This window comes from Microtus pennsylvanicus, chromosome 12 (assembly GCF_037038515.1).
Source record: "Microtus pennsylvanicus isolate mMicPen1 chromosome 12, mMicPen1.hap1, whole genome shotgun sequence".
Lineage (NCBI taxonomy): Eukaryota > Metazoa > Chordata > Mammalia > Rodentia > Cricetidae > Microtus > Microtus pennsylvanicus.
In genome coordinates this window covers 63,651,144-63,679,095 of record NC_134590.1, presented here as the reverse complement: position 1 = coordinate 63,679,095, position 27,952 = coordinate 63,651,144, and the positions used below count along the sequence as shown (strand labels likewise).

General features: G+C 46.3%; 2 protein-coding genes across 3 annotated transcripts in view; both read left to right on the top strand.

Moving 5' to 3' along the window:
* The window catches only part of Maea (macrophage erythroblast attacher, E3 ubiquitin ligase), a 38,495-nt gene extending 18,386 nt beyond the window's left edge, over window positions 1-20,109 (top strand). For both annotated transcript variants that reach the window (XM_075943985.1, XM_075943986.1), the window contains exons 2-9: window positions 4,834-5,016; window positions 5,925-6,128; window positions 8,214-8,336; window positions 11,987-12,063; window positions 15,562-15,670; window positions 17,307-17,440; window positions 18,400-18,595; window positions 19,074-20,109. In XM_075943985.1, coding sequence (XP_075800100.1) covers window positions 4,834-5,016; window positions 5,925-6,128; window positions 8,214-8,336; window positions 11,987-12,063; window positions 15,562-15,670; window positions 17,307-17,440; window positions 18,400-18,595; window positions 19,074-19,169 — 1,122 coding nt within the window. In that variant the 3' untranslated portion in view covers window positions 19,170-20,109. The remainder of the gene's footprint in view (window positions 1-4,833; window positions 5,017-5,924; window positions 6,129-8,213; window positions 8,337-11,986; window positions 12,064-15,561; window positions 15,671-17,306; window positions 17,441-18,399; window positions 18,596-19,073) is intronic.
* A 5,707-nt stretch (window positions 20,110-25,816) lies between these two features.
* Window positions 25,817-27,952, top strand: part of Uvssa (UV stimulated scaffold protein A) — a 38,949-nt gene continuing 36,813 nt past the window's right edge. The window contains exons 1-2 of the mRNA XM_075943983.1: window positions 25,817-26,117; window positions 26,436-26,535. Coding sequence (XP_075800098.1) covers window positions 26,438-26,535 — 98 coding nt within the window. The 5' untranslated portion in view covers window positions 25,817-26,117; window positions 26,436-26,437. The remainder of the gene's footprint in view (window positions 26,118-26,435; window positions 26,536-27,952) is intronic.

Sequence of the window (27,952 nt, the reverse complement as noted above, 5' to 3'; positions counted from 1 at the left end):
CTGTTTCGCCTTATTGAATACTGTCTTGAGACATTTTCCTCCCAGAGAAAATTTGTGCTTGCTTTACTTTTCAGACTTGCGTATCTAGAAATGTCTTTAGACTGTCCTTATCTGTGAGTGGTGATTTAGCTTGGGTCTTAATTCTGCTGTTCATTCTCCAGAGCCCTTTGGAACTTACAGTTTGGAATCACCTGGCATAACTCAATGAGGGGAGCATTTGTGTCTGGAAAGGGGCAGAGAAAAGAGGACTGGTTTCCAGGTCTGGGAAAGGTATGGGTAAAAGGAAGAAGCTGGTTTGGAAGCTCCTTCTTGATTGTTGACTATACTATGAGACATGTTCTAAGAGGCCCTGAGAGTAGTCAGCTACTTTACTCATTCTCTAGTCTTAGGTGAGATGCAGGCACCTGGCCTAGGCTCTAGGATGAGCAGACCATTATGCTGGAGTCTGGGGAGGGGGAAGGTAAGCTAAAGAAGGGAGTAAAGAGGGGTGCCTGACAAGCATGTGTCTAAGTCTAACCAAGGAAAGTTGACACTAGGCTATTCTAAGGTTAGACTCAGGCGTGATGGCTGGCTGGGAAGAGATGTTCAATGTAGAACCCCAGGAGTTCACTCAGCTGACAGTATTAGGAACTGTCACGGTACCTTTCAGGTCTATGCCATCATATTAGCCCAACACAGACGACATTATGGGTTAATGCAGGATGTAAGAGTTAATAAGAGGTCTGAGCTATTGTAGACTGTTGTGATCCAGCTGCCCTCACTCCCCCTGACCGGCAGGGGAACTTCCTTGTGGTCTGTAATTGACAAGGATGTTTGTGTTCTTTCTGGCCGGTGGGTCTCTACAGAAGGAGTAGAGGTATAAAAGGTTGCTGGGCAAAATAAAGGTTGCTGTTCTTCCACCTGAAAAGAAGCCTCCATGTCTCAATCCCGGCACCCCCCACCAGTCTCGGCTATCCAGGCTGCACTGGCCACAGCAGTAGACCTCTGTGTGTTTCTTTGAGACTGATCAGCTGAGGGTCCAGGCAGGACAGAAACTTCAGTCAACATGTGAACCATTTGCAGTGCAAGCCATATGCTGTGCAGCCTTCCCGTAGATTTCACATGGACATGGTGGTTTTGTTCACACCTCACTTCAATATACTCAGTCTTGGATTTTATTTTCTCAAAAGATTCTCAACAAAGCCATGAACTTAGAATAGATGACTATCTACCATCTCTCTAGATAACAGATGGACACCCTGAACTGTTGGGGTTTTGCTGTCATTACCTGTGTTGGTAGACCATCTCAGTAAGTATGGAGCGACATAGATGTGTTAGTCCCAGCAGTCAGCTGATCTGCTGACAGATTTTATAACACTTGAAACCTGCAGGTGTTATATGCTAGGTTTCACTCAGGCATGGGGCGTAAGACTTGGCAGGATTCTGATTCTATTGAGAGTCTATTCACATCACCCAGTGCCACTTAGATGGAGCTTTATGCACAAGTTTATAATTACATTTTTATATTTATTGGAATATAGTTTTAATGTGTGGCAGATGGTATTGTGTAGCTTGGGTTTTGTTTTTGTTTGTTTTCATTTTAATTTTTATTAACTTGGTGTTGCTGTATGAAAGGAAAGTGTGGATCCAGGTCAGAAGGGCAACTGTCTAAAGGATCGCCAGCAAAGGGAGAAAAGGTAGAGTGAGGGGGCTAGTGGGACTCCTTTGCTCACTCAGTGCTCCTGCCTTGTAGTCAGATGTTTTTGTTTTGATTTTTAAAGAGTTGCTTATATAATTTTATATGTATATCTGAGTGTATGGATGTATAACATGTGCATGTAGGTTCCTGAGGATGCCTCAAGAGCATGTCACATCCCTGAAGCTAGAATCACCGCAGTTGTGAGTCACCTGATATTGGTGCGGTGAACTGAACCCAGGTCTTCTATAAGAGCACCAAGTGCTTATAACAGCTAAGCAACACCTGGTGGAATTTGTTAGATGATAACCCATGACCACAGCTGGGAACTGGTATTTTCCCTCTTGGAAGCTCAGTATTTTTTTTCCTATACTTGGGACTGAATCCCAGAGCCTGGCAGTACATGCAGGTGTGAGTCAATGTTTCACACTATGGCAACAGCTCATTCTTCTGATAGCATTGCTCCTGACAGAGGAGTTTTAGCGAATGCTGCTTTCATTTGTCTTGACTTTATAAACTTTGTATTTTGATATAATGTTAGGCAAAACTAAACCCTTTTTCTTTGGCCATAAAGAACAGGAACCTGTGTCTGCAGCCTACTGGTAGTATTTGTTTTCTCTTGTTATTGCACAGAATAGGCTTGCTAGCAAGACATTCTTCAGGCATCCAGCAACACCCAGAGAAAGTATTCCTGGCCACAGGTTGGGCTGTGTTGGGGCCGGGGAAGCTAGGTACATGAAGCCTCTAACTACATACTCTGCTCTTTGGTGGGCTGGAATGCATTGTGGTTGAAGAATATGCAATTGATTTGCCTGCCAGAATTCTACCTCCTTGCAGGATAATCCTTAAATTGGGTGGCATGTAGGAGAGTTGGACCGGGCAAAGGTGCCAAGTGCTATGGTGGCTCAGGGACTTGGTGGCTGCCAAAGTCTCACACCGGGTCTTATGTCTTTCTGCTTTCCCATTAGGTTCTTCCTAAGAGTCTGCAGTAGTAGGAAGGCATTGGACAAAAACAATTTTGAATACATCTCTCCATTGAATAGATAGGAATAGAGGAATCTCTTTTGCGTGTGTGCGTGCATGCATGCGTATCCATACATATCCCACTTCCCCCCTCCCCTTTGGTGAGAAGTACTGAATCCTCAGAAGAACATATCCATGAAGACAGTGTTGCCTGAGCAAGGTAATGCAGGTTACCTTGGCCACCCATACTGTGACAGGCTGACTATTTAGGAAGCGTATCACAGAGCCCCCAGAGAGGATACTACAGCCTGTGCTATTCTCTACCTGGCCCAGGAGCTGTACTGGCCACACGAGTCTCTTGTTTCTTATTACCCTGTTGAGACATTTGCTATTTGACAACTTCTCCATCTTCATTTCCAACACTGCAGGATTTCCTCGCTCACCAGCAAGAGCTCACTGCCATTTTGCTGTACCTTCCTCACATGTCTCGACTAGTGGAATTTACCTCTTGTACCAGTGAAGCCTTAGGTTAGATAGGAATGGGTACACATTGCATGTTCCTGCCTGAAGCTGCCTGCCTGGGGAGTAACAGTCAACACAGGACTAGAGAAAAGTGGGTTTGGGATTGGGGGAAGTAAACCTAGTCCTTTCCCCATGTCTGTCATTGTCTTTATGTTACCTGCTCTTAAATAGCCTAGGTTTCATAGTGAACCATGTCTAGGTCTCTGTTTACATTCCTGCCTTTATCAAGCCTCACCATGATCTTAGTGGCTGGCTGGTGCAGGGTCCATGAGTTTGCCCGTGTTGCTGAGTGGGTTTAAGATCACGGGTGAGCTGGGTATTGAGTGTGGTGGTGCACATCTTTAATCCTTTCACTATGGAGGCTGGATCTCTATGAGTTCCAGGGTAGCCTGGTGTACTGTTTCAGGACAACCGGGACTAAACATTGAAACCTTGTCTCAAAAAAGAAGATAGATAGATAGATAGATAGATAGATAGATAGATAGATAGATAGATAGATAGATAGATTTAAAAAAAACAAACATTTTTCCTGCAGGTGAGTTTGCAGTAACAGCAAAGTTGATCCTAGCAGTACTTGACAGTAGAGATAGGAGCCATGGCTGTAGCCTCGCTTGCCATAGAGGTGGGGCATTGCTCAGGTACAGCTTAGTGTGTTATGTCCACAGTCATGGGCCAGGAAATGAGAGAAAAGTGTGACAGTGATGTTATAAGGAGGCCGCTTGTTCGTTCCCAACTGTTCAGCAGCTTAGACCCGAAATAATCACATAGAAACTATAATATTTAAAACACTGCTTGGCCTGTTAGCTCTAGCTTTTTATTGGCTAACTTACATATTAATTTAACCCATTTATAGTAATCTATGTATTGCCACATGGCTGTGGCTTACCAGGTAAAGTTCCATCTGGCATCTGTCTCTGGTGGGGCTACATGGCTTCTCTCTGACTCCACCTTCTTCAGCATTCAATTTAGTTTACCCCGCCTACCTCTATTCCCTGCGCAGGCCCAGGACAGTTTTCTGTATTACCAACGGTATTCACAACATACAGAGGGGAATCCCACATCACAGTGATTTTCTGTCTATAGTGACTTGACAATTCTTTGCATAGTGCTTACTTTGTAATTTTTCTGTAGGAAATGGTAGTTTTGGGGTTTTTTTTAACAATTAGGATAATATTTTTTCATGGAGGAGAAATGTTAATGTGCGTTTTTAATTTAAATGAAATATGATGACTTCACATTAACCTGAATGATATGAAGGTCTTTGGACTCACCCTGCCCTACCCAGTGTAGTGTTTACTTCCAGTTTCCTATGACTTGATGGGAAGCCCCTTTCTCTCCTCTTCTTTTTTAACTGTTTGTTTTTCTAGATAAAAACTTTACTGTTATTTTGTCTGTATACACTTATTTTTTTTCTTTTTTGTGAAAAAAATGTTGCTTAGCATTATTCAAAGACCAGGGCAGCATGTGTCTTCGTGTCAGTCTCAATTCCAGGCTCTGGAGCCTGTCTAGTCATGCTTTGTGGGTCCTGGTCCAGGATGCTGGGAGGTGTTTTTAGAGCTCAGGGTCTTAGACTTAGCACAGCCTTTGCTGCATGTGAAGGAGACCCATGTGCTGTGCCTGGGGTGTATCTGTGCACTGAATGTCAGGGCTGAGATTCTTTCTGCCTTGTCTAGGTGCCCTATGAGACACTGAACAAACGCTTCCGAGCTGCCCAGAAAAACATTGATCGGGAGACCAGCCACGTCACCATGGTGGTAGCTGAGCTTGAGAAGACCTTGAGTAGTTGCCCAGCTGTGGACTCTGTGGTCAGCCTACTGGATGGTGTGGTGGAGAAGCTGAGTGTCCTCAAGAGGAAGGTTTGTCCTCTGGGAATGGCTGGGAGATCAAGACAGAGGCAAACTGTGGAAAGGATGTTTAGGCCTCACGCTGCTAGATAGAGAACTGAAAGTGTCCTAAGCCCCACCTATGAGGAAGCTAGGGCTTGCGGACACTGATATTTCATCCCAGAACTTCCTGGAACTGTCAAAATGACCTAGCCACTGAGAATGACTTTTAAAGATTTGAGTAGTTCTTCAAAACAGTTTCCCAAAGGGGTTAGAGAACTCAGGCAACAGAAGAGAATCGTCAGTCTCAGTCCCAGATAGGGGTCAGATGTAAGAAAAGGCCAGGGACTGCACCTGTCTAGGAGCATTGTCTGAGCATGAGAGGGTTATATTTAAAAGTCAGACCAAACATGACACATGCTTTTAATCCCCACATTCAGGAGGCAGAGCCAGAAGGATTTTTGTGGGTTTGAACGACAATCCTGGTTTACATAGCAAGCTCCATACTACTAGCTAGGGCTACACAGTTGGACCCTATCTCAAAGTAAAGTAATGAGTCACTTTATAGTCAATAAGACAAGGAAAGTACAATAAATTTCAAATTTTAAGCATCTGACAATATAGCTTAAACCAAAAAATATATGCATGCATTTTAAGCCCCCCCCCCCTTTTTTTAAGGGAAATTGGGCCTCAAATGTGCTCAGCAAGTATGTGAAGTAGTGGGTAGTATGCCATGTCCCTCTTAATAATTACTGTCTCACACAAATTTACCCCAAACAGATGTAGAGCCTGATTTCTTCTATTTCTACCATATAGTCCAACATCTTAGTTTTACCTTTCCTTGCTTGTCTTCTTGCAGGTATTCAGAAGAGGTTGTAAATACGTATGTTTTCATTGCTGCTGGTAGGCCAATCATCTCAAGTGTGTTTTCTGTGACTTAGGCAGTAGAGTCCATCCAAGCTGAGGATGAGAGTGCCAAGCTCTGCAAACGTAGGATTGAGCACCTCAAGGAGCACAGCAGTGACCAGCCAGCAGCAGCCAGCATGTGGAAACGGAAGCGCATGGACCGCATGATGGTGGAGCATCTCCTGCGCTGTGGCTACTACAACACAGCTGTGAAATTGGCTCGCCAGAGTGGCATCGAGGTAGGCTCTTTGAACTCTTGATCCCCTGCTTAGGAGTGAATACCATCGCATTCCCTTCTGTTTCTACCTCTTATGGTGCCCCAACAGTCACTGAAGATCACAGGATAAAATTAACTTGCTTTTAGCCAACTTGAACTTGTTGGCCTTGTGGTGCCTAAGGAGGCATGAAGGTTGGTGTTCTTGACAGGAGCTCCCTGGAGTCAGTGACATGCCCATATAGCCAGGGGAAGGTATTGCTGCTTTCTTGCCCCTGAACAGTGACCACTGTTTATAGACACTGCCACTAGACATTGAATATCCAGCCTGTGGATGGCCACCAGAGTGTATCACTGAACCCATGGGTGGTCACATGTTTTTTCTTGTTATTTTTCTTGTAAGCCATTATTATTTTAAATTTTTTATTAAATTTATCATACATGTTATGACACGTGTAGAAGTTAGAGGACAACTTTTGGAAGTCAGTTTTCTCTCTGCCATGTGAGTCCTTGGATTGAACTTGGGTTGTCAGGCTTGGTGGCAAGCATCTTTTTCCAACTGTGCTATTTCACATCATCCAGACCATTAGTTTTAATTGCTTTGGTATTAGCTCTAGTCTGCTTCTTACGATAGTTTATCTTGAAATAGGAATAGTAGGAGTCTTATTACGATTTCTTTTACTTTAAAGGCTGTGTTGTGTCTGCACCATGTTCAACAGCAAGTTCCACATGCTCTGCTCAGCCATGTCTCTGGAAGGAGCTTCCCATAATTTCCACTTTCTCCCGTCTCTGGTCATTTCCTGTATATGTAGTGTCCAGTGCTTGGGATATGATGCTAACTGGGACCATTGTCATGGGATTTGTCAGAAGAAACATCTGGTCCCTGTAGATTCTGGCCAGAGCATACATACTACACATGACTCAGCTAGGAATCAGCAGTTCTGTGCTCTTACTCTACTTGTTATCAATATGTTTTGTTGGAATATAGCCCAGAAATTGTGTCTTCAGGCTGATGAGACGGTTCAGCAAGTAAAGGCATACTTGTCAAAAGTAATTTTGATCCTGTGAACTACATAGTGGGAAGAGAGAACTGGTTCCTGCAAGTCATTTTCCAACCTCCATATATCTGCCCACTGGTATACAAATCAGTGTGATTTTTAAAATTTCCATTTTCTTCAGGTAGCTTCCCTGCTTTTCTCATAATGTGTGTACATCTCATTGTCCCAGCCACTCAATTCTTGCTAATCTTGTTGGACACTTTAATGAAGAGCGACCCTGACCTTGTATGAACCCTCCAGACTCAGCATATTTTCTGCCTTTGGCCCTTTTTTAAAGAGCATAGGGACTGGGGAGAGTATTATATCACACACACACACACACACACACACACACACACACACACTGTGGAGGCATTGTGCCCTATGGTGAGGGCTTGAAGAAGGTTGTACACTGGTTTGTGGTTTGTTTGGGGTATAAGTAACTTAAGAAAGGTTTAATTTGAGAGTTACAGGAGATAGTCCATCATGCCAGAGAAGGCATGGCAACAGAAGCAGGAGGCAGCTGTTTGTGTGTGTACATAGTTAGGAAGTAGAGATGATTACTGGTACTCAGTTTGCATTCTCTGTTTTCAGACTTGATACTTGTGGCCCCTGGAATAGTACAACCCACATTTACCATGAATCTTCCTACCTTTAAAATTTACCTAAGCTAGGTGGTCCCTTACAAATATGCTGAGATTAATTTCCATGGTGATTCTAAATCTCATCAAATTGACAAGGTTAACCACAGAGTGCCTGTACCCTGTGCTATCTATAATAGTCTGGTTATGATCCTTGTTGATCTTTCTTTATTACAACAGGATGGGTCTGGTTCCCCTAACCAGTAGGCATCTGCCACATGTAAGCTTCCCAATCATCACAGACCATTCTGCTCCTGGAATCTATTCCCTGCGTACTCTCTGAGCAGTGCCCTAGACAGGAACCGGAGGCAGGGGTGCAGTAGGGCCAAGCCAAAACTCTGGTTGGGAGGCTGGGGTGAAGAGGGTAGAAATCAGTTACCCCTGCTTGTAGGCCACAGGCATTTTGTGATCTGAGTTGCCCCTTCCTCTAAGGACCTTGTGAATATCGAGATGTTCCTGACAGCCAAAGAAGTAGAAGAATCCTTGGAGAGGCGTGAGACAGCCACCTGCCTTGCCTGGTGCCATGATAACAAGTCCCGACTCCGGAAGATGAAGGTATGTGGGCTTTCCCAGTTGGACTTGTGGTGAGGATGGGTCTCTATTGAAAGAGAGGCCAAAGTTGAGTAGCTGTGCCTCCTCTCCAGGACCATCATGCCCTCACCTGCTTGCAACCTTTTGATTTGGTGATGGTTTGTAAGATCGAGTTGTTGGATGTAAGGTGGGGTTCAAGGTGTTTGGGTGTTGGTGCTTTACCTTTAGGTAAAAACCCTGCCTCTTGTGTTGGTTTGGTTCATGCCCACTGCACTTATAAGTTGAGACAGCTGTGGGTTCCCCACTTAGATAGGGGCTACACAACTCTGGGGTGTGATGTTCTACTGAATGTACACTTTGTACTTTTAAAACATTCTTTCAAAGTGAAACACAGACCACAGACCTTAAACCTGCTCACTGAAAATTATCGTCTTAGGGCTTTGTAGCAGAAATGTGTTAGTTTTCATTAGTAGCCCCTGCTTCCACCAGAGGAGCTGTATTCTAGACTGCTGCTTTAATCCATTGGGTTGAGTTTGTTGGGGTCATGTAGTAACCAGCCAAGAGTGACACTCTGCCACTCAGGACTGCCAGAGTGAGCATGAGATGAAGATGGAACAAAAGAGTGGAACCACCGGTGAGGATCTCGGTACAGAAACCCCCAAAGGAAAGCCAGAATGGTTCGTTACATAATAGTCTGACCTACTCAGTTTCCACCTTCACTCCCTCCCACAGAAAACACTGGGCCTTTATCTTTCATGAAGTGATCTCACAAGCTTTGACCTCTCTAGGCAGTGTGTCTACAAACTTGTTGAATTTACTATGTGGACCGGGGGTGGACACTCTGGGTAGGCAGAGCCTGAGAAATTGAGGTGCTGATTGAGTGCTGAACTGGTAAACATTACCTTAGTGCCTAAGCAGTGAGATAGAAGGGAATGTTAGGGGTGTCCATAAACACACTGTGAAGGTGCCTAGTGATAGGGTTGCCCATCACATCACATTATACTATCTGTATAATTCGAATGAGCACATGAACACATGCTCTCTCCTCCTATCGGAGAAATAGTGGAGGAGCCACACTGCACTGAAGTCCCACAAATCAGACACACTGATCTGGATGGAAAAAGAAACATCTCAGATGCAGTTTCACTAAATTAGAAATATAACAGGGCACCAAGATAAGATCTGTAAATTAGCTTTGGTCTCTAGACTAGACAGGACACTGAAAGAACAACCTGGAAGCCTTTTGTCTAGAAGTCACACAGAATGGTAAATTCAGAGTCTCCAGCTGCTGTAGAGTGAACAGGGTGGCCCGTCATTTCACTATATGACTTGGTAGATACGTGTTTTAGATTTAGGTCTGGAGGCTTAATTTGCATGACAAATGGCACTTTGTATATTGGTAAGGTATTTGAAAGTTAATTGTTAGGGAATATTGCTCCTAAATAATAAAGGCAGACTTAAGGTATATGCGTTATGAAACAAAACTTTCCACTGAGCTGTGGTGTGGTGCACACTTTTGATCCTAGCACTCAGGAGGCAGAGGCAGGTAGATCTCTGAATTTGAATTTAAGGCCAGCCTAGTCTACAAAGTGAGTCTGCAAAGCTGTCTACAGGACAGCCAGAACTGTTACATGGAGAAACCCTGTCAGGGTTGGGAGGAGGGGTACTGCTTTTCCTTTAATACCTGTACAGTGGTCTCATTCTGCTGTTAAACATCCTCCTGGTGCCCAACTATAGGAGGAACAGTGTTACTCTGCAACTTAATGGGACTCTAATGTGCAGGTTCACCTTTCAGTCCTGCTTTGTTTCCTGGTTTTAAAGGGAGCAGAGCACTCACATGTATCTCTTCTTCAGTGGGGCCAGGCTGCTCCTAGGGAGCCTTGAGTACCCTGTCTTTTCCTGATAAGCCTGCCACCCATCACTCAGTCAGGACAGCACCTGCTCTGGCTTGAAATGTACTGTTTCCAGCCTGCTTGACCCTCAGCCTGGGCACGGGAGTGGATATCTCTGTCATCTTCCTGCACAGAATTGTCAGGCTGTGGTTACACTGTGTTGGTGGAATAGAGTCAAAGCAGCTGGAGATGGAGTATGCTTTGCTGAAATTACATTGAAATGGGGCATGGGGATTGGGTACATAGAGGAGGCTAGGTGGGAAAGGATGTGGCACTGGAGAATTGAGTTAAGTCGTAGATGTTCAGGAATGATTTATTTGCCATGTGAAGTCTGTGCTGTTGTAATATGGATTCTCTGAAATCGGTGACCTATGATGAATAGTCTTAGACTAGTTTTTCATATCCTCATTACTGCTTTCTGTTAGGAAGTGTTTTATGTGTCCTGAAGCTATGCTGAAGGTTTTGAGTATCTTTTAGGAGGACATTGCCTCAGGCTAACCTCAAATTTACTGAGGCCTCAGCCTCCTAGGTGCTGGTTTTACAGGTGGCTTTGTACATGCTGGGCAAGTGTTCCACTGTCCGGTGCTCGTTGCCTGGGGATCTTTAGATTATTACTTGCAAAGAAAGGTGCTTTCTGTGTAAGGTGATTAATATTCCTACTGGCTAGCCTCCAGTCACAGGAACTTCTGCCTGCATTGGATTGTAGTGCTGGTTTTAGAGTCAGCTTTGAGCTTCTATGTAGATGGCATCTACCAGCATACCCTGTGCTGTCCCCAAGAGCCGTTGTGGTGCTGCTCTCAGATCTTCCTTACAACTGCAAATCTTAAAGCTTCTGCATTTATGGATGCACCCATTCTCTGGTCTCCTGATCCCCCAGCCTGGACCTTTGAGTCTTGACAGGAACATTAGCTTCCTTGGACTTATTGCTCCAGATATTTTTTTCCTTCTCTCCTAGGGCCTTTGTACTATCCCCGTTTCTGCCTCCTGGTCATCTTTTCAGCTTTCCATCTTCTGTTGTTGTCTTAGTGTTCCGTGTCAGCACCTTTGAGGTTCCACCTTCTTGCTACCTCATACCCACTTGGCACTGTTCCCTTCTACCAGATTATCAGTCTTAGATAAAACAACTTGTGGACATTTTTACAGAGCAACCGCCAGCTCGGGCAGCATGGCTTACAGTACAGACAAGAAGTGTGCTGAGTTGAAGCCTGGTGGAGGTGGTAGAGAGGAAACTTTAAGACAAGGTCTCTTTACATAGCTCTGGCTGTCCTGAACTACTCACTATGTAGACCAGGTGGTCTTTAATTCACAGGGATCTGCCTGTCTCTGCCTCCTGAATGCTGGGATTAAAAGTGTGCGCCACCATGCCCAGCTAGAGGAAGAATGGAGGAAGAATTGCTTTATGGTATTCATAGACAATAGGATCTTGACTGTAGGGGACCTGGAAAACTCTCTAGGGAGTTGGCAGGATTTCCTCATCCAGTCACTTAACTTTACCCCGTGTACTCTGGGAGCTAAAACAATCCCTGTCTGCTGCCCATACAGATGCCACATGACTGCCTTCGGGTATTGAACTCACCATCTGACTAATGCATTAGTCCTACTGGAAGAGGACTGTTGTCCATTAGAATAGAGACTCTGGCCATAGCATTGCTTCTCAGTGCCCATGGGAGGCCCTGAGTTTTGATGATAGAATCTGTGGGACCTGTAGATCCTGGTGCCCGGGCGCCTAGGCCATCTCACTGCTGACAGGTGACACCTAACCCTGTCTGTCTTTGCCCTCAGAGCTGCCTGGAGTTCAGCCTCAGGATTCAGGAGTTCATTGAACTTGTTCGGCAGAACAAACGCCTGGATGCTGTGAGGTAAGAGGCCATACACAAGGTTCTATTCATTAGGACAGGACACTCGGTTGCTGTTGCTCTTTCCCTGTCCTCGTAGTCAGAGTGCTGGAGAAGGAAACACATGTTGGGGCACTTCTCATCTGATGGCTTCAGTCCTACATGCCAGCTACATTTTTGTGTTCTAAGCCAGGGATTGAAGTCCCCTGCTCCACAGACAATTTCATGTAGCATTTCAGACCCTCATAGTTGTCAAGTAAGCTAGATTGGCGTCCCAACCACCTATGTAAACCTGTGATCAAGGCTCTGGGGCCCATCTTCTCCACCTGGGACATAATCATGAACTTTAAGTAACAGGTTTGCCTCAAGGGGCTGTTCCTTGGTCAGTTCACACTTCCTTGGTCTGGTGTTTTCTTCGTGGCCATCTTAAAGCATGCTTGCATCAGGAAGTATACCTTAGGGCTTTCTACAGACATAGCTGAGCTTCCGGGGTCTATCTCTGCCCTAAGAGGACGTGTGCTTCTACTTGGGAGGTCCCTAGTGGCTCTCTAGCAGTCCAGCATAAGACTCGCCCTTTTTTGCCTGGAGTGTTACGAAGAGTACCATGTGCCAGTTTCTACTCCTTTCCTTGAACCACTTGCTTTCAGTAAGCTTTGTAAAGCCTTCCTGGTGCCTACCAGGCGTCTGGTCAGTGCCTGTAGCTGGGGTTTTCCAATTCTAGCTTTGCCAAGGCTCCTGCCCAGTTAGTCCTCGAGTGTGAGCAGGGAGGAACACTGAAACAGTGAAAAACATGGCCTGCTGCTCCCTAGACATGTTCTGAGCTGGTGGCATCTCCCAGCATAGGCACTGAAGGAATATATCTTCCAGAAGGTGTCTGTCTGTGATGCAGCGTTGAGACTCAGCAGTGACATGTCCCACCAGAGAAGCCTGGGTTGGGAGCAGAGTCCTGTTGGTCCAGCCCAGACTTAGCTTTTAGTGAGCCCAGGACTGCTATTCCTTGGGAGCGTGGGAATGTGAAGATAGGTATGATAGAGCTGTGGACCTTACTAGCTGCTTTCACTTCACCTTAACTCATACATTGTAAAAGGAAAACATGAGATGCCTACATGTGTATGCCCTCCATTGATTGGCAGGGATTAGAAAAATAAGATAAAAAAGAACACAGAATATAGCATCAGGAGGGAGTTCCGGTGAATGCTGAAAAATCGCCTGCATTTAGTTCCCATTTCTTAAATACCCCAACTCCAAAAGGAAGGAGTAAGATAGAAAAAACAAAACAAAAAAAAACCTGCATTAACATGAGACAAGGAATGAACAGATCAGTTGAAGGACTGCGAGCTGCATTCTTAGTTAAACGTTCTGTTGGCCAAAACAGGACAAGTTAACGCTCACACCCAAGACCACAACATTCTGTAGGTAAACCACTCCCTGTGTGGAATCCATTGTTATTTCTTGAAGGGAGTAGGAATCTAGTTGGATCCTTAGACTTTTATTTGAAGTAGAAACAGATCTACTTTTTAAAACCTGAAATACTAGGTCTGGCTATTAGCCACACCTGTTTTCTGAACTGTTAACAATAACCAACTCTCTGACCTTTAGTCAAAGCAGAATGGACCTGTCAGTTGGTTTCCCTTCTTTCTAACCCGTGAGCTGTAGACAAGTGCTCTACCATTAAGTTAATTTCTCCTCTTCTCATTTCTTTTATAAGAGCCCTGGTCATGCCAGGAGTGGTGGTATATGCTTCCAATCCTAGTACTTAGAAGACAGAGGCAAGTGGATCCTTGTGAATTTGGGGACAGCCTCGTCTACATAACAAGTTCTAGGCTAGCCAGGGTTACATATAGTAAGACCCTATCTCAAAAAAAAAAAAAAAACATTTTGCTGCCTAGTCCTCAACTTCCTGAGCAACCCGGAGTTTTGGGAGGGGCACTGTGCCTGGTGCCTGAGACTTGAGGCTTGACCTGTGTCAACTACAATGTTACAGGGATTGTCACTCTCCTCAGACTGGGGACTGGCTGGTTGGTTCAGGTGTGTCAGTCTCTGGGTATCTCACATTTATGTTTGCAAAGAAAAATTTGGTGTTGCTGTACGCCAGTTGCCAGTTTTACCACTGTGATGTATTCTTGAGGCAAACAACTTCAAAGGTGAAAAGGTTCATTTTCACTCTGTCTTCTGTCACTTATCTCACTGTGGGGCACCTGTATGATGGCAGAAGTATATAGTGAAGACAGCCGCTTAATTCACAGCAACCAGGAAACACAGTGGCAAGGGGCCAGTGTGCACTATCCCTTGAAGAACACACCCAAGTGACCTAACTTCCTCCAGTGGGCTGCACCTTCTAAACTTTGGTATCTCAAATCATGCCATAGCTGACAGCCAAGCTTTCAACCTATAGCTCTTGGGAGACAATAAAAAGCCAAACTCTGTTTTGTTTTTCTTTTACTGTTGGAGATACTCATTAAAGCAAAATTGGTTCTTTTCCCCTGGGATTAGGATGTCAGAGTCCTACACCTGGTATTGGTCTCGACTCACTGCTTCTGTTGAGTGGGAAGCTATGTGAGTAGTTGGTTGTATCCTTAACCTAGGCATACCTCCCACTTCCTCTGGCTTTGTGGCCATCTTGCTACTTCCTGGTGACTGCTTGGTGACATTGTCTGCTAATTTTATCCTCTATTTAACCATACATACCCATTCTTACCCCAAGGCTGCCTCAGGTTCCCAGGACTTTCTATCTCTTTTTTCCTGACTTAGCATAGGGCTGACCTACATGGTGACTTGATTCTAGGGGTTCTGCTGTGTCACTGGCCACTGGTTAAAGGGACTGGTTCTGCAGGAGGGACTCAGGGTATAGAGGCTATGACAGTGAGTGAGGCCTTGTGGGAAGATATGAAGCTTTACATCTTAAGGGCTAGTGGCCAGCGGAGGAAAGTTCCATACTCCTCCTGGCTGCCCAGCCCTTCCAGGTATATTTTTTTTGGCCCAGTCCTGAGACAGCCATGTGTATCACATGTGAAAGCCCACAGTGTGTGTTTGCTTGTACATGATGGGCTAGACAAGCCTTGGAGTCCATCTGTGGGCCCCAGTTGCTCCAAACAACTTAGAATTAAAGATGTTGGACTCAAGTCCCTGGGCCTGAGGTAAGCACTCAGGGCAAATGGAACTACTTGAAGGCTCAGACAATAATTCTAGCACTAATTGAACCCATTTTCTGATATCTTGACCCCTCAGGCCCTGCCCAGCACATCTGGGATGGGATTCCTTTATGCCAGATTATGAAGGACCTGCTAGTCTAGATCCTTTCAGTTGGAGTTCTGGGGCTCAGAGAGTTGGCTTAGCAGGTAAAGGAAGGCACTTGCCTCTCAGCCTGGCAACCTTAGTGTAACCTCTGAGATCCACATGGTAGAAGGAAATACCCAACTCTCACAAGTCGTCTTTTAACCTGAGTTAAATTGATTGTCTAAGTGATTAATTATTGAAAATCTGGGAATACAAACTTAAATGTGCCGAAATGTTGTTTTTCAGACATGCAAGAAAGCACTTCAGTCAGGCTGAAGGGAGCCAGCTGGATGAGGTTCGCCAGGTCATGGGCATGTTGGCCTTCCCTCCAGATACACACATCTCCCCATATAAGGTAATGTTCATGACCCTGGCATCTAGGTTTCTACTGGTCCTTGGATGGATTAGAGGGTGCTAGCCAGCTCCTGAGGGCCCATCCATTGTCCCTTCCTCACACCTCATAGCCTGTCCTACCCAGCTGTGCTTCTCTTGCTTTATTCCATCCAGCCGATGCAAAGTTTGGGGCAAAGGTGAGGAGGTTTCAACCTGGAAGCTCTGGGGTCTTCACTCCCTGCCACACCTCCTTGGTGCTCTCTTCCCGTAGTCTTTTGCCATATCCACAGCCTGTCTCCTGCTCTGCTCTCCCTCGCCTCCTTGCTGTTTTTATAAGGCCAGAGTTCTGGGTCTAAAGGGCATTAGAGTCTGGTCATGTTGGTGTTCTTGCCCTTCCTGGGCTGTGCCTGATCTTTTCCCTTGGTGCAGGCCTCTTGTTTTCAACCCCCTGTTCTCTAGCCTGTGGTGAGGGAGGTCTGGGAGAGGATCATGTTCCATTGCTCAGACAGCTTTGTACAAACTTCAGCCCATGTCAGGGTATCTGTGCCTAGCCCTGAGTGAGCAGCCTGTTTACCTCTTTTGAGTATAGCCTCACCAAGCCAAGACCTCTGAAGGCATTAGGTACAGGCTTGGCTCATAGAGTTCTATACTTTGAGACTGGCTTTTGTCAGAGGCTTTTGTGTCTGCCCTGCAGCCTCACGCACAGTGCCAGCATGCCTGAGTAGACCCAGTTGGTGCCGTTTTGAAGCTACTGGATTTGCTCTGAACCCTAGTAAACCCACCCAGCTTTGAGGAATGGAGCATCATGTACTGAAATGCCATCAGACCAGAGTGTCAGGAATGTCTAAACTCATTTTTTAAACTGATGTTGTAAATTTCTTTTCACTGCATTGGAGGTTTGGTTTGGGCCTAAGGCATCTGAGTTAGAAGATGAACCATCTCTCTGATGCAAGACCTCTTAGTACAGGGAGGGGTGGAACATACCTGCTGTCCCACCAATGCGCACAAGGGAGAAAGCCTCCTCATGGGGTAACAAGAATAGCTTATCAAGTCCTGTCAGTGACAGAAATTTAGTGACCTGAAAGAGAAAGACCAAGATCATACTGAAAACCTTTGTCTTGGGGGCAGTCAGGCATTTAAGGGTACAGCAAGCTATAAAAAGAACTGAAAGAATGGCTTTTATAAATCAAGGAGGAAAAAACCAGGGCACTAGTGAGGAAGGCAGGGAGGAAGCTTCCTTCAGAGGAAAGTGGTGATCTGGCCCGATACCATCCCTTCTATGAGAGCGTCCCAGACTGGGCATACTCCTCTGTAGACTGCTTTTATAGAACAATACTGAAAGCCATGTTTCTATAAAAAGGTGGAAGGGAAGTGTGTGGTATCCCTGGTGACAGTGAGGCTTCACATCTTGTGCTCTTGTGCGTGTGCATTCCTTATGTGTGTCTAAGACACACACACGCATTAGCCAGACGTAGTTCTGAGCTTCAGTTTTATTCTGTGATTCTGTTTATAGTTGCAAGACCACAGGATACACACCAGGGAGTATTCTGGAATATTAAGCCAGCAGGGGCCTGCAATGGCTACTGGAGCATCTGTATTGTCTGGGCCTCCCAGTAACTGCCAAGGGAGGGTCCCAGCATTTCCACATTGTTTTTCAGGACCTTCTGGACCCAGCCCGGTGGCGGATGCTGATCCAGCAGTTTCGATATGACAACTACCGACTGCACCAGCTAGGAAACAGCTCCGTCTTCACCCTCACCCTGCAGGCTGGGCTCTCGGCAATAAAGACACCGTATCCTTTTTGCTCCACCTTGTCCTTTGGGGTAAAGGTTGAGAGGGCATAGGACCCGCAGCTTGGTCTTTTCTTGGTCTATCTACTCTTTGTGGCTTTTGCATCTCAAATATTGCCATGCACATGATACTGACTTCCCAAGAGTCCTTAAGTCCTGAGCCCTGGTTGTCTAGCCAGCTTGATTCATAGTGGTCATGGCTCTGGCAAGTTATCCTCTCTTCTTAGGAAGGACAAGAAAGGCTGATCCCTTCTTGCTTATATCTGACATACTAAACCCTTGTATGGCCCCTCTTGTGTGGCTGACCTATTCCTTCCTGTGATGGACCATCCCCTATGGTAGATGTAGATTCTTGTCCTTTGTGTGGCTGACCTTCCCACATGTATTTGACCCTCATCTCTTGTGGGTCTGTCCCTGCCCCCTCAGGTGAGTTGCTTACTTACATGTGGATGACTTGTATCTATTGTTTGGCTAAACCCTACCTCTCTGGTTGAACCTGTCCCTTATATGCCTAACCTGATTGCTACATGTAGCCAACCCCATTCTGTGTGTGACTGGCTGTCCCGCAAAGTAGTGGCTGTTTGGGGTCACAGCTGGTGTGTGTTGTGTTATGCTCCAAGCTGAGGCTCAAGGCCCATCCTTCTCACCATCTCTGGTGGACACTGGAGAACAAGCATGTGTTTGCCTGACATCTCCTGACAGTCACCAGAAAATCCTGTCTCACACTTGGGTGAGGTGCCAGCAAAGGTGCATGGTTCCACTGCTTGGCCATGCTAGTGGCTTGTCTTAAGTCAGGTGTTGGTAACCATTGTTATTGAATAGTATAGCATTTTTTTCACCTTGAGCCTTCTTTGTTTTCTGCGTGGTGTCCCTATGACCATAAGGATGCCCTGTGTGTAGACAGTAGTGGTCACAACATGCCTGCCTTGTTGGTACAGCCTTTCCTTAACCGTGTGTACAGACAGTGCTACAAGGAGGATGGCAGCTCCAAGAGCCCCGACTGCCCTGTGTGCAGCCGCTCTCTGAACAAACTGGCGCAGCCCCTGCCCATGGCTCACTGTGCCAACTCCCGCCTGGTCTGCAAGATCTCTGGTGACGTGATGAATGAGAACAACCCACCCATGATGCTGCCTAATGGCTATGTCTATGGCTACAATGTGAGGGGCCGGGATGAGGAGGGCTGCGGGCTAGGTTGGGCTGGGCAAGGCAGCTGTGTGGAGGGGAAGGGGGAACCAGGGTTGGGGTAACATTACATTTGAACAACTTCAGGTTTCTTTGACAGGTGTGCATTCAAGTGTCTTTGTAACATTAGATGGCTTGAAGCTGAAGAGATAGCTCAGTAGTTAAGAGCATGTGTTATTCTCGTAGAGAACCCGGGTTTGGTTCCAAACATCTGCATGGTAACTCACAGCTGTCCATAACAAGTTCCACAGGATCTGACACCCTTTGCTGACTTTCAGAAGCATCAGGCACACATGTATACATACATGCAGGCAAAATACTTATAAAAGTTAAAAACTATAAAATTAGCTGATTAATCTATGGTAGCTTATTTTGGGGGATGGGCCCTAATTCAGATCTTTTCTGTGCTGGATTTTCTCATTTTAATGCCTAACTCTGGTCTTGTTTTTTCAGTCTCTGCTTTCTATCCGTCAAGATGATAAAGTTGTTTGCCCAAGAACCAAAGAAGTCTTCCACTTCTCCCAAGCTGAGAAAGTATACATCATGTAGGCCTTGCGTTGCCACGTGCACGCTTTTGGCCTGAGGCTGTGGTGGGTGGGAGCCATACCCTCCTACCCTGACCCATAACCCCGACCCCAGCCTGCCTCGGCATTTGTTTCTTGCGACCAAAGATCAGTGAGCAACGACAAATACTCTTAGGAAAAGAGGAAGTGAGATTTAATAAGTCTGTGCTTGAGAACAGCGTTTGATTGGTAGGATTTTGTAACATAAGTCGACTGATGCCTCTGCAAGTTCTTGCACCTCTCAGAGGAAACATTCTCTACAGTGTGACCTGAACACCAAGGAAATCCAGAGCATCTCAGAAGTAGGAATTGGTTCATCGGTTATTTCCCTGTGTTTCTCCATTTCCTTCCTTCCTTTTGCTAGTTGATGGGACTCAGGGGAGCTTGAGGAACAGGCTGGTCCTTTGCCAACTCCTGTTGGTCACAGCCTGGGCAAGATGTTGGCCACACCAGGTTGGCTGCAGTGACTTGTGACGTGGTGCCAAGGCCTTTCCTGACTTCACTGTCTAGCTGCTGCCAAAGCACCATGCACTGTACACGCCTGGGCTGCTACTTGAGGAGGCTCCGCCTACATGGCCAGGGTGTCTGGGGCTGTGTCTGTGTACAGGTTCAGTATCTCACCTCCAGCACCGCCTTATCTCCTGCTTTGAGAATGTATTCACGGGAAAGCCACTGGACCGAGTTTCTGCAGAGGCCTTGCCAGGTGGTTCCGTAGTCCTAGAGTGTAAATGCTTTTCATTACAGAAACTGATAGTTGAGCTAAAGTAAGTACTGACGGGTTTTCAAAACAGATGAACCATTGTAATTCACACAAAACCATATTGTAGAGGTTTGTATCTAGCGCTTATTTTTGCATGTTGATGTTGATTAGCTAATTAACTGTAAATGTAAAGCGTGTTAATAAAATAGCTTTCTATTTCTCATTTTTTGTGTGAGGTATTTCTAAGACCTCCGGTCTCTTCCGCTCACCCTGCCAACCAGTAAGCTATACAGTACCTATATAGGACCTGGGTTTGCCCTATCACTACAGTAAAGGGACTCGGCACACTGCTGGTCTACTATATACAACTTAGCCTGCTAACCTCCAAGGGGCTCTTCTGAGGAATGAGGGCATAAATATTAAGAGGCCTAAGGTAACAACTGGCTCCTGCCGGCCTAGCCAGCGCCCACCTGGAGCTGGAGCATTGCAGGTTTTCTGAAGAACCAAAGTGGATCTTGATAGCAATTCTTGTTGTCTGTTCCTGAGATCTTAGGAGCCACTGTTGGGGCAAGGGTTCAAGCTGTAGACAACAGCAAGCAGGGGTCCTGAGTGTTCTCTTTGCTTCCCTATATTCAGGACATTGTATACACTTTTTCACTTCCCTCCATTCTGACTCTCCCTGCATGGCAGCTACATTGACCACATCACTCAGTTCTGCCAGCAGAGCCAAACACATGTACCTCAGTTCAAACAGTGGTAGGAGTAGGCTTTGCCTGTGGTACCTACTGCTTTCTAGTGCTCTCAGGAGCTACTCTGTTTGGGGGTCTCTCTGACCTAGCACCAGTTGACACCTCTAAACTGGAGCCACAGCCTGTCTGGGCCTTCCACTTCTACCCATGGTACCAGTGACAGGTGGTAACGGAATGATGTCAGAACTTTTTTTCTGTCCTTTCCTGCAAGGTAGCTGTCCTTTGGGTCAGTATGGCCATTGTCATCCCTGCACATGGCCTTCCTGCAATTAAACATGTTAACATTCTCTTGGCTTTTCCCCTCTCAAAGATTATACAGGGTAAACAGATATGGGAGTAAGGGTGTTATTGCTGCTTATAAGTTGCATGGGGAATTTCTTGGTCCATGTTCTGGAAGTAATCCAAATAAACACATTGGTTCACCAAGCTGGACTTAATGGCATTCAGTCTCTGGTCTGCTGGTGCCTTGGCTTTCTTGGTGTGGTATAAGTTCACATGTCCTGCTGTAGTGGCAGCTGTAGGACTCCTTCCTTGGGTGATAAGACATACAGCTCAAGCTGAGCTATCTGCCTTGAGGGAGGGATGACACATGGGAAGGACATGCATGCTAGCCTCTGATTAGGGCGGGAATAGATAGTAGGACAAAATAAAGATGGTGACTTCCAAGGTTTGTGTCTTGGTTGCTTTTACTGCTATGATAAGACATGGAGGCAGCCTATAGAAAAAAGTTTAATTTGAGGACTCGGCTCCAGAGCATTAGAGTCCATGACCATCATGGTGGAAAGCATGGCAGCAGGCAGCTGTGCAGGACAGCCACGAGGCAGATAAGATAACTAAACCCACCCCCAGTGACACCTCTTCCAAAAAGGCCACTCCTGATCCATCCTGAACAGTTCCAAGTGGAGACCATTCAAATGAGGGCCATTCTCATTTAAACCGCCGCAGTTTTATGTGTGTATGGGTGTGTGTGCACAGGCCTGGAAACTAGAGAATAACTTTGTGTATCGCTCCTCCAGTGCATTCCCACTGCTGTGGAAGTAGGAGCTCTCACAAAATGGAAATCTCCACTGTACCCTTAACATGATGGTCAATGTTGCCTGCAGGTGACCTCCTTGTATGGTGACCCGAGGCCCCACATTGAATTACATGTTGCTTGGACCCTACTAATAAGCAAAACTGGGGCCTTAGTGGATACTGGGACCAAGTGCACTTTAGTTTATGGCAAAACCTAAAAGCAGCAGGAACAAACAGCAGCAGCAGATGGGCACAGAGGTAAAGCAGCACTCCAAAAAGACTAAGCTTACCCACTCTGTATATCCCTCCCCCCTCTAAGAAAACAACATGGGACTGGAGAGATGGCTCGGCAGTTAAGAGCAGTGACTGCTTTTCCAGAGGATCTGGGTTCAATTCCCAGCAACCACATGCCAGCTCACAACTATCTGTAACTCCAGTTCCAGGGCATCTGAAACCCTCAAGGCCAATGTACATAAAATAAAATTAAATAAAAAGAAAATCTGGCGATGGGGGCTAAAGAGATGACTCAGTGCTTAAGAGCACTTGTTACACCAGCACTTGGGGGGCAGAGGCAGGCGGATCTCTGAGTTCAAGGCCAGCCTGGTCTACAAGGGCTAGTTCCAGGAAAGTTAGGGCTGTTATACAGAGAAACCCTATTTTGAAAAACAAAAAAGCAAACAAAGCACTTGTTGCTCTTGCAGAGCATCCAGGTTTGGTTCCCATCACCCACATGGTATCTTACAACCATCTGTGCCTCCAGTTCCAGAGAATCCAATACCTTCTAACGTAGGGCATCAGGTCACACATGGCGCACGTACGTGCATGTAACAAAATATTAAAAAATTAAAAACAAAACAGGAAGGGTAATACAGCTGGAGTGCACCTTGCACACAACCATTGGAGAATTAAGTATTTGAGTAAATTGGAGCCAGGAAAGGGGATCAGATCCCTTGAAGCTGGAGTTACACCTGTGAGCCACGATTCCTATGTAGGTGTTAGGTTGGAACTGAACCCAGGTTTTCTGCAAGAGAAGCAAGTGCCCTTAATTGCTGAGCCACCTCTCCAGCCTCCTCCATCCCCCATGCGCTTTGAGCATGGAAGTGTGGCTGAGGAGGCTAGGAGGATCATGGAGGGATAGATTTCAGAACGGTGCCTCCAGTCCATGCTGCTGTACTCAATAATTTGACAGAAAAACTGATGCATGTGGTGGTTTTGCTTGCTTGTTTGTTTTGGGTTGGTTTTATTTTTTCCCGAGATGGGGTTTCTTGATGTAGTTTTGGAACCTGCCCTGGAACTTACTCTGTAGACCAGGTTGGCCTCCAATTTACAGAGATCCATCTGCCTCTGCCTCAGCCTCCTAAGTGCTGGGATTAAAGGTGTGCGCCACCACCGGCCGGCATTGTTCTGTTTTTCTGTTTTTTGTTTTAGACCTTGCTGGCTTGTTTACTTTCCTCATAGTTGCTGAGTCCCAAGAGCAATTCTCCCTTATTTTGAGTGGAAGGCAGTGAAGCTTCAGAGCTCCTGCCAAACCTTTGTATAAAGGTCCCATTATTTAATGCTAGCCTCTGAGTGTCTTATGAGTGGCAGAACATCTAGGGGAACAGCAAAAACAACATTTAAACACTCTGAGTGAAGGTTATCTGTGAAGAAGAAAAAAAAGCAAATAAGTTGTTGAATGAAAATCTCAGTGCTGGGGTAAGCAACCTCTCTGTGTGTTGTTGGCCTGAGGACCAAAAGAGCCCCTCGTCCAGACGTTGTTGTTGCTGTTGAACAGTCTCCCTAAATAGCTCTGGCTGTCGTGGAGCTTACTATACAGACCAATCTGGCCTTGGATTTAAAAAGATCCGCCTGCATTTGCCTGCTGAATGTAAGAATTAACGTCGAGTCCTGGGATTAAAGGCATGTGCCAGCAGGCCTGTCTGACATGTCACTCTCCTGCTAGATTTAAGGCCACTGTTTGCTGTTTCCTATTTGTCTCCTCTGTTCTTTGTTCTGTCTTTTTCACCTGTATTCATTTTACTTTAAATTGACCCCATTTTATCTTTGCAGTGATGTGCCGTTTTGTGTGTAGGATCAAATCTAGGGCCCCAGATATGCTGGGTCAGTGCTCTGTCAGTAAGCCACACTCCCAGCCTTGTGCACTAATTCACTGTTACTTCAAGGTTCATTTGATGGCAGTGGCATATTCTGAGAAATGGATATTAGGCAGTTACATTGTTTTGTGATAATAGCATACTTAAACAAAAGTCTGCTATGGCCGGGCAGTGGTGGCGCACGCCTTTAATCCCAGCACTCGGGAGGCAGAGGCAGGCGGATCTCTGTGAGTTCGAGACCAGCCTGGTCTACAGAGCTAGTTCCAGGACAGGCTCCAAAGCCACAGAGAAACCCTGTCTCGAAAAAAAAAAAAAAAAAAAAAAAAAAAAAGTCTGCTATGTCATTAGGTGTTGTATCGGACTGGCATTTATTTATCAGAAAGCACCTCCAAGTAGTATACCAATTTATGTAAGAACACAACTCTTGGACTATATACCACCATTTTCCCCTCCTTGTCACTTGAGTAACTGTGGTCATATTTTTTCCTGAATATTAAACTTCATAGTCTATTGAACTGTGGCTTATAAAAGGAATTTGAAAAGATTTCATCAGCTTTATCATTTACAGTTAGTTCTTCAGTTACTCGACATCTGCATCTAGAATCATTTCCTTCTCTGAGAGGGACTCCTGCTGGCATGCTGGCATGCAACAGCTTGCTCCTGTTTGGAGGAAGCTCAGCTTTGGAAGGATGCTTTGTTGCACATGTGAATACGTCCGGCTCGGCTTTTCTTTTACTGCCCTAAAAGACATTCTGGTCGCATAGATGGCTCAGCTGGTGAAGGCACTTCACCAGGCTGGGCAACTCAGTTTGAGGGGTGAGAGAAGGAGCTCCCACAGGTTGTCCTGATTCCACAAGAGGACTCACCTTCTAACCTCCCCAATAAATAAATAATAAAAATAAATAAATGTAATAAAAACATCTTAAAGATAGTTTATCCTTTTTCATGGGGGGAGTGGGGCGGCAAACCTGTGACATACCTTTGTGTAAGGTGAGCGTGTGAAGTAGGGAAGCAGCAGGCCGCAATCATCACCCCACAAGTATACAGGGACTGGACCTAGCAGCGGCCACGAGGCGGTAGGAAGAGCTCAGACGCTGAACACATTCTAAAGTTGGGCTGCCAGGTCCTCATATACTGAACACAAGTGAGAAGAAAAGTCCAGTTGACTCGGGTCACTGGCCCAAATTCAGGGTGGGGCAATAGGCACACAGTCCATAAGTATAGTCAAAGAATAAATAAATAAATAGATAGATAGATAGATAGATACATAAATAAATAAATAATAAAAGATCTCACTTCAGTACACACAAACTTGCTGATTGCTCTGTGGGTGGAGAACCTGGGCCTCAAAGTAGGGCAGACAGGGAAGACCCGTGAATGCCACTTCTTTGCTGGATGAAGCAGGAGCTAACAGAGAAAGGGCTGACTGCAAAAGGCAGAGCGGCGAGTTGCGAGAAGGATGAAGTGACAGTGGCCGGGATCTGTTCAACGGAGAGCTGGCCAGCAGACTGAAGCAGGGGGAGGTTGGCAAGAGCCAGTGACCTGGACATGGTGAAACTGTACGGAAGGGAGCAAGCAGCTCTAGCCGTGAGCCATAGCCTTTAAAATCATTCTACGCTGAGACAGAACTGACACTTAAAAATATCCGATCACTGCAACCACTACCCCGAGGCAGCCTTGCACTGTGCCTCCTCCGATGGCCCGGCCTGGGGGTGGACAGCTAGCTGACCCGGTCAGGGAGGCGGGCCGACCCCTCCCCACCGGACTTGCGCCCAGACTCTCTTCTGAACTTTCTTAGCAGATGCGAGCCTCCTGGTGGCCAAGGAACTGATGCCCCGATCAAAACCTCTTTCTACGCCTGTGTTTCAGACTCCTGCCCGGGTGCCACCTCCCCTTTAAGAACTTGCTGCGCCCTCGCGCCTCCTTTTTCTCGCGCGTAGTTCTAGAACTATCCCGCCCCCTGGAGGCGCGTCTGCGTCACCGCGTTGCTGGGCCCTCGCGCCTGCGCTGTGGGACCACCCGGGCAAATGACGGAGACTGGCGGGGGCCTTGTCTGGGAGGGGCGGGACAAGGGCGGTCGCGTCGCACGTCACGTTGACTTCCGCTCCTGAGCCTCGGGCCTTCGTGAATCTATGCTGCTGCGCTCTGGGGCCTGTGACAGGCATCTCCCTCCACCGGAAAGGGTGGACGAAGGGAGCTGCCGTTTCCGGCGATCTGTGTCACAGCGGCCCAGGAACAGTGGGATTAGATTTCCTGAGGCGGAGGGTCAGGCAGCGACTGCGGCGCACCGAGGCCCGCGGGGACGGATCGGTCGCCCCTGCAGTGGTCCAGAGGCTATCACTAGCAGAGAGAGTGTCCTGTGCGGCCAGCGTGCGAAGGCCAGTTTGAGTATAATTTAGTGACATTTTCCATTTAAGAGCCAGTACCGGCTTGGTTTCGACTCCCACACAGCTGACTGTAGACCGCCGGAGTTAGTGTCATCTTCAGAACCTTAGCTATTACCGTCAAAGGTCTTGATGGCTTTCGGTGGCAATGAGCTGACTAGCCTCCTTCGCCTGGGGGACGTCCTACAGAGATACCCTAGGGCCCTTGCCATAGTCCCCACTACTTGTTGGGACCCAGTAAACTTTGTTGCTAAAACCAAAACTGTGAAGTACTGGATGTTAACCCTGCATCTCCGGGTCCCTCGTTTCTAGATATGGATCACAAACTTTCACAGTTGATAGAGGAGCTCACAACGTCAGGAGAAACCCAACTGAATGCTCAGAAAATGAAGGAACTGAAGAAAATTTGCAAGTATGTATTTAGGTTAAACGTGTATAATAACTGGTCCAGTGAGCACTCACACTGAACCCTTCTGTCTTCTTGTACATCTCTGCCGCCTCCTGCCTTCACCATGGAAAGCAGTTTTCTAACCACTGGGGCATGGAAGCACTTGCCTGTTGGGAGGTGGAGGCAGGAGGGTCATGAGTTCCCGGCCAGGATTGGCTACATAGTGAGACCTTGTGTCAGAAACTGTAAAGAACCACAAAAAGAGTTGCGGGGCTGTAATCTCCAGTGTGTGTTAGTCCAGAATGTAGCATGGGTCTAAACTTGACGCCTCTGATCATTTCTGTATGTTATGAAGCAATCATAGCATGTCAGTAAAATATAGCTCGAGGGACGAACTCAGGAGCTTCAAGCATGCTAGGCAAACTGTGTCACTGAACTACCCCTGCCTCTACTCTCCCTTTCTTTTTCCTTTCATTTGAGACAGAGTCTTATGTAGCCTAGGTTGACCTCTTACAATGTAGCTAAGGCTGGCTGTGAACTTCTGATCTTCTGCCTCCACTTACCAGGTGTTCGGTTGGGATCTTAGGCATGTGCCGTCAGTGTTCTCCCTGTCCTTAAGGTTGTTGTTCCCATCTGTATTAGATGAAAATACCCTGCCTTGCCTCCGAAGGCAGTCATATTTAGTGAGGAAGCACACTTCCTTCATTGCCTTGGTCACAAAAGGAGAAAACTTAAGTGATTATTTAGAAAGTGCTAGAATATTTACATTTCGACAAAGCTTCTAGTCCAGGCCTGGTTTTGCTGCACACCCCAGAAAAGCTCTTCTGTCTGATTTACACAGGGTGTTGGAGAGAGAAAGAGGACTGTGAGCATCTTTCTGTTTCCTGTAGAAGAGGCGGGGGCCATGCACCTGGGACTGTACTGCTAACAATGAGCTTTAGAGGACACCTCTGGAGGGGTTCCAGGTTTTTCTGTCTCAGAACAAAGACTTGAACAGAGACATGTGAATAGTAGCAAGTAAAGCAGGAAAATTTGTTAAGAATGAATACTCTTCCAAGGAGGAAGCTGGCTAGAGATGGGAGAGAGTTTAGCATCTCAAATATCCCTGGAATACAAAGAGCTCTTGTGTTATCTTATTGTGAGTGTTCCCTGCTCTGTCTGTTGTGTTTCTACATGCATTCCTTGTCTGTGGTGGTTTGAATGAGAATGGCTCATATATTTGAATGCTTGGTCTCCAGTTAGTGAAATGGTTCTGGAAGGATTAGGAGGTGTGGCCTTGTTGGAGGAGGCGTGTCCCTGGGGTGGGCTTTGAGATTTTAAAAGCCCACACCATTCCTAGTTAGCTTTTTTTCTGCTGTTGTTTCATGTTGTCTCAAGATGGGAGCTCTCAGCTATTGCCCCAGCACTATGCCTGCCTGCCTGCCACCATACTTCCCACCAT